At 43.8% G+C, this 13,641-nt stretch overlaps 1 protein-coding gene across 5 annotated transcripts in view; it reads right to left on the bottom strand.

The window, feature by feature from the left end:
• The window catches only part of SLC7A1 (solute carrier family 7 member 1), a 39,574-nt gene that overhangs the window by 15,587 nt on the left and 10,346 nt on the right, over positions 1-13,641 (bottom strand). For 3 of the 5 annotated variants that reach the window (XR_014852623.1, XM_085062194.1, XM_085062180.1), the window contains exons 2-3: positions 5,940-6,323; positions 991-1,149 (exon numbers count right to left, since the gene is read on the bottom strand). Coding sequence is in view for 4 of the 5 variants with exons in the window: in XM_085062194.1 (XP_084918320.1) it covers positions 991-1,149; positions 5,940-6,309 (529 nt within the window). In the remaining variant the exon portion in view is untranslated. Of the gene's footprint in view, positions 1-990; positions 5,843-5,930; positions 6,324-13,641 lie in introns of those variants that run through there. The other 2 variants (XM_085062202.1, XM_085062208.1) reach the window with 2 other exon arrangements.

The raw sequence follows: 13,641 nt of genomic DNA, 5'->3' as shown, positions 1-13,641 counted from the left end.
TAAAAATGAAGAAAGAGGAAAATCTGCTCTCCCATTCAGATGTAAGCCTGAAAACAGAGGGCTGCTATTGACTTCAGCAGCCCTCAATGTAGTCCTAGATCCAAATGCAAACCCAGATGCCAAACTGTCCCTTGCTTGTGAGGCCTGTCCCTGTGAGCACAGCTCATATGGTGAGAAAGCCATTCTGATCAGAGTGGGAAATGTCAGGATAACCTTGCTAGTGAGACACTGCAGCTTCTGCATGCTGGAAGTCACAGAGGAGTAAAAAAGTGTCATTTTTAATTTGCCTAAACTTGGTAATGCTTTGCAAGATTCAGCTGGAGTAGCAGTAAGCATTCAGAAGAATTTTGATCTTGCAAGCTGTCAAAACTTTTCCAATTTTTGATCAAAGCCTTGGCACATTTTCAGGAAATAGAAAAAAAAAAAAGAGGCTCTGACTGTGATACATTTATCTATCTGGAGTCTTGTATTCACTTCTGCAAACTGAAGCCCACATACATAAAAAAAAAAAACCAAACAAACAAAACAGTAGTACATGAGACTGTAAATAAGTCCTCTTTCTGTATTTTCCTCACTTTCCTGGCTCAAGGCATGAAAAATTGGCAGATTATCAAAGGGGGAATAAGGTTGATACATCAACTGCATGAAATTTTTGTGTAATAGGATTTGTGGAGGGAGGATTAAACTTCCATACCTGATTGAGGATAACAAGTCATCTTTTCTTTTCCTCCTTATATAAAATTTGATTGAAGGTTTAAAAAGTGGCTCAAAAAATATCGAGAATGCTCCCCTCTAATTAAAAACCATGGAAACAGGCTATGCCCTGCGCTCTCCACAGCAGCTATATAGGTCAATCCAACACTTGTAGCAAAGAAAGAGTCTTTAATATGTTGTCCAAAATAAATCAGGACTCCATGCTCATTCCAAACGCAAACAATGAGATTACAAAAGAAGGAAGTGCAAGACCCACAAATCCCTCCAGTGCTTCACCTGTTAGGATGAGGATTATCACCACGGCGAAGATGTCTGGGTATTGTGCTAGCACTCCGGGAGCATCCATTGTCATGTATTTTTTACAAAATTTTTCAATGTGCTGCCCTATGATTTCATCAAACGTCGCGCTCCAGGCTCTGGCCACACTTGAAGTTCCTGCCAGAGGATAGAAAGGACAAAGATCACCCTTTGTGGCTGGCACATGTTCCAAACCAGGGGGAACTTTGTAAGGTTTTTCAATATGGAGGGCCTCAAAGCAACCTTGCATGTGCTCCCACGTGTTGGGAGAAGCCTTTCCTCTCCATACCCAGCCTACAGCCTGTGTTCATGCCTGGCATCTGCTCTGATGGTAACACACACAGGTGGTGGGCTTCAGACTTATGTTGAGCTGACAAGATGAGCAAAATCCTTTTAGTCTGGCTTTGCAAACCTCAAATTTGCCTTAGATACTGCCCAGGCTGACCTTTTCCTTACACCCCCAACAGCCCGACCTTCCCCCAAACCTGGTAATTTCTGTGACCAGAGAGGTCCAAATGTAACGCTGGCAAGAAGTCTGTGGCAGCCTCAGTTAGGTGGCTGCAGCCCAGGCAGAGAGACCTTACAGAGGCCAGCTGTTGTCCAGCAGTGCAATGCTGGAGCACCAGAGCCTGGACTACACCACTTGCCCAGCTCTGCACTCTGGCAACACTCAGGTCTGCTCCGACCTCCAGTGCTAGAGCACCCAAGCAGGAAAAGGACTCAGATACAATTTACATGTTATCTGAGCATAAGTCAGCCTATTTCAGGATGCTGGTGATGACCGTAGCAAGTGGCATGGTTCCTGCCTGCAGCAAGTGCTTAGGCTTTGCCCTGTGGGGCTGCTGTTTGCTGCGGTTCGAGAGCCCCCAACCACATGCAGCCTGCTGGGATGGGGACTGCACCTGGGCTCTCAGGACAAACAAGCTGGGGACATTGTCTGGGCCATAAAAGTCATTTCAGAGAACTGAAATAGTAACAACAAAGAGCTACCACCAGACAGAGACAGGATTTTGTAAAATAAGTAGGTTTGGTAAAAGCCAACTTCTCCCTCTCCTGTGTTAAAGTGTTACAGTTACACTCCCAGTGTCTTATACAGTACACTACACATAACAGCATCTGATTGCATGTTATAATTACTACTATAATTGCATGTACATAATTACCTAGTTTAAAAAAGAGGTTGGCTTGGTTTTGGCTTGCAGAGCAGTTCCTCAGGGTATACATACCATCGGGGCCCCTTTCCACCCAGAACAGTTTGTCCTGTCACACTCACCTGTGAGTGGGTGTTCAGGTCCCAACTCCAGCACCTGCAATCCTGTTAAACAGTGTCTGTGTTCACCTACAGCCACATCCTCTGCAGCAGCAGTGGGCAGCACCTGCAGCACAGCTGGGAAAACTCACCTGACCAATCCAGCTTTGCAACAGCATAAAAAGTAAGCAGCAGAACAGACCTGTTTGGAGACTCTTCTGTTCACTGAGACAGAAAACTGCAGTGTGAACACTTTTAAAGAGTTTGGACATCACTGCCATCAATCTAATCTTGAGAAACTGCAGAAGTTTTTGGATACCACATTACAATTTTTCAGCTTAGCTTTGGCACGATTTGAGGAAAAAGACTATTTTAGTGCTATTTTTTGGTCCTAGCTCTAATATTTCATGTTCTAGGACAGGAACACCCAGCTCCTGCATGTGTTATATTAGATGCCAGCTGCTTGGATGCCAGCTCCATGTAACTGTCAGCAATTTGTCTGAAACTCTCTGTAACCAGCAGGCTTGAGGGAGCAGAGGCAATCTGACATTCTTTCAACAACACAAACACCTGGATAATATCTCGCTGTTATTAGAGAGCACAGTGCAAAGACATTCAGCTTGTACCCAGGAGGATTTACTAGTTCTGGGTCAGCACAGCCTCACCAGATTGGCTTTGGCTCCTGCCTGCAGTACACAGCTCCCAGGAGAACTGCAGAGCTCAGCTGCTGGGCTCGCTGCAAGAACAGGCACAGACAAGGAGGTGACCAAGTGCCAGGAAACCCCAGCAGTGGCCACTCACTGGAGATGCTGCTACTCATCCCACTACCAGCTCCCACCACTTTCCAGTTCCTGAAATGCATCCCACAATCTGGCACAGTTCCCCCAAACCCACGTCATCCCAGAAGAAAGTCCACATCAGATCCTGGTCCTGGACACCTTCCTCCTCTCTAGACCATAACTGATCAGTTGCATGCCCATTTTTTTCTCACCCACCTCCAAGACTCCACATGAGCCCTCCCCCAAGCCAAGTCACATCAGTGAATTAAAGGCTACTGGCCACCCATCCTGGGACGCCAGGATTTCTTTTTCCACCCTAATAATACTTTCTGAGCAGATGTCTGAGAACCTCAGCATGAAAACACCAAGTTGGCCAGGCCCCTTAGAGATGCAAGCTCATTTTCAATGCACTGCTTGGAATTTTCTCAGCAAGATTAAGAAAAAAATTGGCTTTCTGTCCCTCTAAATCCCTGGCTCTGAAGTGCAGTGCATGCCTGTTAGAGACTAGACGGACTGACATCTCAAGACATTTTGGGATACCTGTGTGTAAGTGAGCAGGTCAAGCCTTCCCCTGGTGAGACAGCGCCCTGTCCCCACACACACTCCAGCCCCACAGTGGTGTCAATCATTAGCACACCAGGGACAGGGCTCCACTTACCCTAACCCAGCTCCTAAGTAACCAAATGACCAGAAGTCCCACCTTGGGGGAGGGCCCAGGGGTTTTTAAGACTCAGCACAAGTCCAGTACATGTCTTGACCCTACTTTCCCCTTGGAGTTTCTATCTGAACACTGCTGGAACCCATGAGTTGGTAGCTATGTGTGCTTTTCTGTATCTTTTCTATCTTTTGCTCCTTCTTCTAATTCCCTCTTCTTGGAACATTTTGAGTAACTTAACATGGAATGGGTTTAAAGTTTGCTAAGCTGGATGGGCTAAATTAACACTGTGAGAAGTGTTTTATGTTGATTGGATGTTGTACTAAGTCTTTCGCCAAAGTTCCCTGATTTTTCTCAAGTTTGCCAGTAAAGTTTTGTGTTGTTTTGACCTCTTGAGAATATCTGGTTGGTATTTCTCCCGTGTGTCTAACCCAGAGTACAGGAACCATTACAAACACTTTCAAAAGTCTCATCTAGCCAGTTGAGTGGGGCCTCAGAGTGGCAGCCAACATATCTTTCCCTTCCACACCCCAGAAGCTGCTGGGAGTTGTCCTTGCTCACAAGAGGGGCAATTAGCACTGAGACAAAGGCTGGGTAAGACAAAGAGACCTCCTATACCTCATATTGTCCCAGTATTTTTCCACCTTAGCCACACTTCCTCACAAATTATGAAAGACAGTTTGCAAATACACATTCTTGACACAGGACTGAAAAAAAAGTAACCAAGTTGTATTTGAACACATTCATAGATAGTATCTACTAATTTTTTAATTAATTTTCTGCCTTGTGAAAGTACAGTGAGCAGTCAACTCTGAAATAAAAACTGAGGCAGTTGTTCAAAATCCATTATGAGAGGGGAAAAAAAATCTCAGAAATACCACTCTGAGACCAGATCCTCGGAGTAGAACATTCAGGAGTCAAAATTTTTCATTGTGCATTTGCAGAATCAGGTTTTGGGACAGCAACCATAGCTGTGTCACTCATTTTGGTCGTCCAGTATCATGGTAGGAAGGGCCCCAAAACCAACTAGATGAAGGGCATGAAGGAGATGATTTATCATTATGTTTCTGGAACAGAAGAAAAATTACCAAGAAGTCTGTTCAATTTTTCTACATATAGCCTAATCAGAGTCCCTTTTAGAAGTCTGGAGGAAATTACACACTTACTTCTTTAAAAAATTATTTTTATTTACTCCTTCCAGTGAATGTTATTCACAAAATAACTACAGGACTCCGATTTCTTAAGAGGATGAGTTTAATTGACTCTGGATTTTCATCTTCTCATTTTTTAATTTTTTTTTGTTTTAAAAAGGAGGAGGAGAAGAGGAAAAAGCATTTCACGTTACACACAGAGGAAAGCCAGCATGATCTCAGGCAGGCAGCTGCTATGCCACTCTGTTGTTCTTGATATGATCTTAGCTTTCAAGCACCATGGAAACTAAATTCCAAGGTAATGCTTACAGATCCCCTAAAATGCATTTTAAAAAAAACCAACTCCCTTTAATAATTTAGCATACAGTTGGTTTTCAGTTTAACTAGCAAGCTTTCACTCCCAACTAGCAAGTCTGTTGCAGCCTTAACTAGAGGCGTGATAACAAGCAGCGTGCCCAGAGTCTGCTTGAAAAGACATGAATCCTTAATTAGCAAAGTGTGGCTTAGTTTCAGTGCATCAGCTGAGTTGCACAGCGCATGCTCTGAGCCTGATCCAGGGCCTCTCCTAGTGGGAGTCAAGGGCTTAGAAGGGATTAGGTTTGTATTTTCCTGAGACTGTGAACCTGCAGATCATCTCAAGATTAATTCTGCAGCAATTCACAAGACAAAACTCTGATCTCCAGATACTTTAAATAGATCCCAAAGGGACCAGAATTAATCCTTGATCAGCTGCGAGTACAGATGGTCTGTATAAAAGCATCTTTCTGTGAGCAGCTCTTTCCTCAGAAGAGGGGACACTCTTTTGTGCCCTAACAAGTGTGCAGCAGCCAGGGGATGCCAGAGGGATGAGGTGGAGATTCAGAGGAATTCCCAGCAGCAAGAAGCCCACATTAGGATAAACCCTCAGCCAGCAGCACATGACTCACCTCACCAACTGGCAGGAGCCACCAAGAATGCATCCCGCTGATGAGTCCTGAAATCCTCAGTGAGTGCAAGACTGAAGCATGTATTTTGTAACAGTAACACAGGCACCCAAACAAGGGTGACCTTACAGAGCTACAGCTAGGGTCTCGCAGTGCATCCACCGTACTTACCAATGACATAGGAGAGGATTAGATTCCACCCTGTGATGAAGGCCCACAGCTCACCCACAGTCACGTAGCTGTAGAGATAAGCTGATCCTGTCTTAGGAACTCGAGCACCGAATTCTCCGTAGCAGAGTCCGGCCAGCACTGAAGCCAAGGCAGCAATCAAGAAGGAGATAACGATGGCAGGTCCTGCATTTTCCCGTGCCACAGCTCCAGCCAGTACATAGACACCTGCACCCAAAGTGCTGCCTACACCCAGAGCCACCAAGTCAAACGTGTTGAGGCATCGTGAGAGCCGACTGTCTTCTCGAGCACAGTCCACATTTTTCCGACGAAGAAGCTGGTTTCCAAAATTGGTAATTTTCTGACAGTCCATCTTCCTGTTTGGGCCTGCAAGAAAGATGCTGCCATCATTATCCAGACCAGAATACCCTCCTACATCAGTATTGATGCACTGGTACAATGCTACAGCCCTGTTATATTTCACAAATGAAATTTCCCACTTTCCACCTTCTTACAGAGCAAAATGGCTCCTTAGGCAGTTTATCTAGACTTAACCATGGGCAATTAAAATAAACAAAACTAAAGCATTTTCTACTTCCAGCTCTCAGTCATGCTGCAAACCTTGTGCAATCCCAGGAGAGAGGCAATATTCCAATCCAGTTCCCATCCCGCACCAGAGTCACCCTGTCCATGTACAAGTGGGCAAACTAAAAATGCAAATTCTGTCTTTTAGATTTCAGAGGGGTTTTCCTGTTCTGTCCCAGAGAGTACCTTAAAAGTGAATGTCCCAATTGCCCCATTTATCACACTTTGGTTCACACTGCAGAGAGCTTGTAGAATGCACAAACCTTGTACTATTGGGATGAATTTAAACCTGAGATGTTGCAGGGGTGCATGTAATGCATCCCAATCTGATAGGTGCTCAGCCTGAGGAAACAGCTACTCCAGGACAACCTCCTCTGTAAGATGTGTTGTGCAGATATCAGATTTTCTCTGCTTTCCTCTACAAATACACAGGTTGTGTGGCTACATCCTACAAGGATGAAACTCATCTTCCATCTCACACTGCATCCTCTAGCTCCAAGAGCCCCACCCTGGTATCCACACTGCACCAACAAGCCTGGCTTCAGCAAAAGGGCTTTAAAAATGTTTCTTCATTAATTATGGAAAAGGAAAAAGGGTCTTTTATTTAGATGCAGTGCTGGACTGAGGCATACATTTTCCAGCAGTACACATTGCACACCAACATCAATACTATGGTGAAAATAACATGCGGGCAAAAATACTCCTAAATGCAATTTACAGTACAGTTCAGTGAGATTGGTACTTTATCAGCTCCAGCTAAAACCCAGTATAAAAGGTGGGAAAATACATGCTAAGAAACTTAATTAACTGAGTCAACTGTTAAATCCATACTTCAGTTTTGTCACCACAGCATCAACTTACAAAACCAAAAATCCTCTTCACTTTTCCAAGACACCAGTCATAAATCCTGACTTAAATCCCTTTCTCTTGGCTTTACACAAACTCCCCTACTACGAGGAAGTAATTACAACTGCAGGAACAGGGCTGAGGATTTACAAAGCCCACTGTGTCAGGAATTGTATCCCACCAACAGTTCTCAAACATACTCCCAACAGACAAGGATTTAGACAAAGAAAGGCAGGTTTTAGGCCAATCTTACAAAAATCTCTTTTCATTAGCCATGGGAGTTCCCAACACATACAGAGAAGAAAAACTATCTTCTCCCTTCAGCAGGAAGACAGACCCAAGTTTTCACCTAAGTGCATTTGTTTGACAGATTGAGTGAACAATCTCCTTCCTACTTGAACCTTACCCAAATCCGTGTCAGCCAGGATTGCTTTTGGCTGGACAACTGCCCACCTCCCTAAAGCTGGGACAGGTGGGACAGTCCCCAGCTTTGAATTGGGTTAAACAGACATGAAGATTGTGACACTGGAGTATCCTCTATGAATTTTATTGCTTTCTAGGATGACCCAAGTCTTAGGTTTTGCTTAACTCCCACCAGAGCGATGCAGAGAGATAACGCTGATGCCTTCATGAATATCCCTGCAATGTGGCTAACTCACCCACTCTGCCCAACAGTGGTACTGGTTTATATTCAGCCTGAAGCTCCAGGAAATGGAGAGAATCCTAGTGCCACGCAGAAGAAAAAAATGCTGCAGAAGGTACAAAAAAAAGCCCTCCATAACAAAACAAAGAAATTGCTGCCATTAACTACAACCAACCATGAGCAACAGACATGCGTTAATGAATTTACCTTCCAAAGTTAATGTGAAAGGCAAGACCAGTTTGACTCAGAACCAAACTCTGGATTTCAGGACAAACATGGGTCTACTCTGCAGTACAGAAACATCAAGACCTGCCAAAGGACTACTGAAAAACAGTTTACTTAGTGGTAAGTCAATATTTATGGCAAAGTTTAGACATTTAATGGCCCAGAAGCAATACAGAAGACTACAGGGAAGGCTTGGCTGAGGCTATTAATAAAGACAGAAAAAAGAAAGAAAGCAGAGATGGCCCAGCTCAGGATGCAGCTGAATGTTGAGCCAGGGAGGTCTGCAGAGATGCAGTGCAGCTGGATGTGCCTCTTGTGTCCTTTGCACGGAGCCCTGGTCAGGCCTTGATGGACTTCTGAGGCTGAGCTGGATCCATCATAAGGGAGCACCAGAGAAACTCAGAGATTTCACCCTTGGGGAGGCTACAGATTCAGAACTCCCCAAACCACAGTGACTTATGCAATGTGCTCCTCAGGATTTGCATCTCCAAGTTGATGTCAACCTTGCTGAGTATACTGGGCTTCTTCTTACAAGCTGCTGAACATTTCTTATGCAGAAAATCAAGGTGAGGGAGGCAGGGGGACATACAATTTATTATTTTTTTTAAAAAATCTAGTGAATTATTTCAAGTTTATGTATCACTCAAGAGTATCCAAGAATAAACTTATTTCAAAGCAATTTCATTTGGAAGCTCCCTTGGGCTCATCTACAGGTGTTCACAGCTGTACTAGAGCCATCAAGAATAAAGCAGAACTGCTTTTTACAGATAATTTGCTTAGAAGAAAGGCTATTTAATTATTACAGACCTAGAAATAAAGACCAACATCCCACAATTGGCTTAATGCCAGCAGACAGTGCTCTTCTAGCTGATATACAGATTAAGGTATCAACTCCCTCGTTCTCAAAAAGCATCTCAAAGTCTGAGCATCTCTGCTGTGAATAAAATACTTGCCACAGCCTGCAGGTAGCAAACAGGGAGCTGCATGCAGGGCACAGCACCTGCGCTGCAGCCACATTCTGTGGCCCTCACACACAGCACAGTTGTTCATCTCACTGAACAACTGGTGACTGATCACCATCCTAAGAATCTCTTACATGTTTTCTTTGCTTTTGAAACAGCAAGTACAAAATCAACCTTTTCTTTTCAATTATATTCACTGTAGCTTGACAAAGAGACCTTCAATGAAGACGGATTTTTTTCAGGAGAATAATCTTTTGGTTTAGCAGGATGTAGTACAGAGTCATTACACCTCTGCCCAAAACCTTCTCTGTATCATTTGTTATCTTTGCAAGGGTATCAAAGGGTAATTTTGGCAGAGATTATGATTTTTTCCCTCCTTAGAAGTTGGATCCAGCTGCGATTTTGCTTTCTGAAACAGTCATCCTTGACTTTGAAGTGACCCTTTGTTCTGGGCTGGTTCCACTCCCAACCTCACTTGAAAAGATAAGCCGTTTTCTTGAATGCGCAGTCAGTATTCATGTGCCATAATGCAGTCTAACAACAGAAAACAATATAAATTATGCCAGAAATGTCACCTGATGATACCTAACCACCTTCAAGCTGAGGAAACTTGAATCTGAATGAATACAGCTCAGCTTTGTTCTGCACATGCCTAGTGTTCTCACTCCTGCTTTAGCTCTGGTTTCTGCAATGAGAAACATCGAGCTGTAAGCCCCAGCCACTCAGACTCTGGGTAGGGAATGGCTTCACTCCAAGGCTTTGGGTATCTCCATGTTTTGGCTGGAGCCAAAGTCTTTGAGAGTGGTGGGAAGCAAGGACACACCTAGGTAGCCTAGCAGGGTGGACCCTGGGTCAGGGGCCACATCCTTGGGTGAATCCTGTCCCACAGAAGTTGATGGCAAAGCTCCCACCAACTTCAATAGACCAACTGCCACTGGTACTTGTCTTGTATTTACAGTGCATTTCATGTTTATTACTTTTGTTCCCTGTCCAACTTTTTGTGTCTTGATTCTATTGTATTTTCAATTAAAATAAGAGATTCTTCCTCCTTTTATCTAATGGTTAACATACCTATTATATCAGGTTGATAAGATTTCCTTCCCCATTCTTCAAAACAAACCCGTAAGAAAATAAGCAATCTGCCATGTGGTTGAGCAAAGAGTAAACCATAATAAACATCTGTTCAGCCAAACATAAAACACCATGTGTAAAAATAAGCTGACAGGACACCATTTTACATAAGCAATACTATCACTTCCCCAACAATCACCAGTTGTTTCAGCTTCTGAAATGCCACTCCTTACCTATTTCAAGGCATTGCTGTTCCTGAGAATTTTCACCTCCAATTTGCAGAAGAGCATAACACTAAAGCAGATTAAGCAGAACAAGGAGTTTGGTACTACAGAAAGAAGAAAACCTAAGCCTAACCTTGCTGCTTGGCCAACAAAGACCCCAGATATCTCCTTGGAGGACAAGTGAGCAGAAATCTTCATTCAGCATTGTCTCACATATGCTTATATCCATTTGAAACACATTGAAACATCTACTGCCATCAGTACCCTTCTCTCACAGCAAAGTCATGTCCTGTGGACAATCTCACATTTGCTGAAGACCAAAAGGATGCTGAAGTATCCCCCATACAGCTGTATAATCACTGTTACAAGTCTGCAGAAAAAAGAGCTTGTGGAACAAACAGCTTGTGCTTGCACCATGCTGACATATTTGACAATGCGGAATGGTTTTCACCCTGTATTTTTAGCTCAAACATGGTCCCTGAACAAGCATGTAATGATGATGCCAACCAGCTAATCAACACATAGGTGACAAACCCCTTTGGGAGCCCTCTTCAAAAGGCTGGGTATGCTGCTTCCATCCCCAAGGCAATATCACTTACACAGAAGTTCTACACAGGAAAAGAGGTGGAAAACCTCAATTCCTACTACTGCTGTTAGCATTACTGGTATTTTTGGGGTGTCAGATTTGACTGCAGGCTCCTAAATGCAAAAGATCATAATGTAAGGGACCAAACTAGAACTCCTGGATGTTTTCTGAAGCATCATTCAGAAAATCAAGTCACCAAGGTGCATCAGTCCTGCATGTGATCTACTACAGAATAAAGCAGGTATTGCATCAGACATGTCTTTCCAAAATGGCTTGCCTTTAAAATCTCCAATGTTTTGTTGCTTTGCAACAAGCAACAGGGCAAAGACAAGACGGCCACAGGAGACGCTGATACTTGAGCACTTATCTCTAGATTTTTATAAACAGAAGCACAGGATGTGGCATCACACCCTAAGTTGCACCTGGCTTTGTCCCTGAAGCTGCTGCAAGTGTCCCCATCAGCTGTGCTGGAGAAGGCAGGAAGCTTAGAGAAGACTTGCTTGGGACTAGTGCTGAGGACCGACTCAGGAGACTGTGATGGCAGCCATTTGCAGATGCAGCCACCAGCAAAGAGGCCAGTGAAAGCAAAGGCAGGACCAAGCATTATGCAAAGCTGGAAATTATCTCACTAGAGCAGCAGCAATGGCAAGGAGTCCAAGCCAAATGCCACCTAAATAGCTGCAATTCTTTGCATTTGTTTCATTGTGTGTGAAGAGATTTCTAAAGTATTTTAACCAGACAAGGAATGTATTGTCTGTGTGCTGTTAAATTGTTCCCTTCTTGATTATCATAACTTTTTTTTCTTTTTCACATATACGCAAATGTATGCATATACCTCAACATTTATTAATCTAGATTACATCAGAGTGTATATATATATATATATGGACATTAATGTTATATTCTTTGCCAATTCTGTCATTAAAAACCAAGACCAGTTACTACCAAGGCATTTGCTACTCAGAGGAAGGGAGCCATGCAGTTAAATATAAATGACACATTAAATGAAGATAAGGGCACACACAGGTGTTGGTGTGCAGTGTACACAAAACCCAATCTTCTTCACCTGCTTAAAGGCACACTGCCTGTATGAAGGGGATCATATTACTCTCCTTTGTTGAGCAGATCCTTTAACACCCTGCAAGAGGTGGTGCTGTGGGAACAGCCCACTGGCACAGATAGCTGGGCATGCTGCAGGTTGCTGTTGGTCAATCTCCAGAGTGTTAGGAACATTTTCAAAGCAACATCACCTGCTCCTCTCCAGGTGCCTCACAGACCTGGAGGATTTATTCCACCAGAAAAAGAGCAGCAAAATACTCTCCATAGACCCTATACCACCCACTTACCACCAATCAGTTACTGAAAGGTAACCACCAAATCCCACTGGACATGAAGAAGGTGCTGGGGCTCAAATACTGCCGTGGGAGAGCATCAGGGTGCTGCAGCTCACCAACCTGCTTTCCCAACTGTCACAGCTACTGGCTGTACCAAAGTCAGAAAATCCTCTCATCCCAGGACAACTTCCAAGATGGCAAACACCATCCCTTTTCACACATTCAGACAGGAATTCTTAACTTCCCCAAAATTTCAAAGCAGGCAAACTCCAGTGTTTTGTCTCAATACCTGCAGAAAAGTCAATCTGGGTTATTTGTGATGATACACAAAATCCATTTTGAAATGAGCAGTCATTTTTGACCAAAAAGAAGGAGAGAGGTTACTGTTGTGAAAGTCATGAGACGAGTACTTCAAACACTCAAAATTCAATCTTCAAAATCTCCAAAATGGAAGTTGCAATGCCCTTTCTTCTGCACAAAGCTCTATCTGTGATTATCATCAAATGAAGCAAGCCATTCAACAGGGAAAAGCTTGGATAGACATTAATTCCCCTACTTACTGCAGAAACACAAACCATACCATGCTTAATTTGCAGCGGGGAATTTGATGTTACAAGCACTTTCTAACTACGGGCGCAATGAAAGGTTGGGACAGGATACAATGTGAAATTTCCACCACACAAGTGTTGCAAAAACAGGTTAGAGAAACACCTTTTAGATTCCAACTCGATATAGTGCGCCCTGCCTCAAAGCAGGGGAGACTCAGGCGCAGCCAGACAGCATGTTGGTTTTGGGAGGGTTAAATCATGGAACCAGATCTTCCTCTCCCCACACTACTGCATATCATCCCACAGCTGTACGAGAATAACCACCTGGGGAACCATGCTGAAAACAGCACCACTGAAACAAACTTCAATACTGTGACTACAGCTGACCAGATGGCAAGCCACTGCAGACAGCAGCCAGGCAGAGGAAAGGGATGTGATGCCTTCCAGGATGGAATCCCATCTAAGAAGCACCATCCAGTGAAAGGTGCCATCAGTGCCCTCAGCCCTTTTAGCCCACACCTCAAAATTCAGCTGGTGAGGATGCTGTCAGCTCAAAACAGCACCCAGATTTTTTGAGGACAGCAGTGCATTTGCCATCCACAGCTCCTCAGAGGTAAAAAAGTTACGGAAATGTCTTCCTGCCTAGCCAATAAAGGGCATCACATCTCTCTAATTACACAA

The sequence above is a fragment of the Lichenostomus cassidix genome, chromosome 1 (assembly GCF_008360975.1).
Source record: "Lichenostomus cassidix isolate B80296 chromosome 1, HeHo_3.0, whole genome shotgun sequence".
Taxonomy (NCBI): domain Eukaryota; kingdom Metazoa; phylum Chordata; class Aves; order Passeriformes; family Meliphagidae; genus Lichenostomus; species Lichenostomus cassidix.
This window is presented reverse-complemented; position numbering and strand designations above follow the sequence as displayed.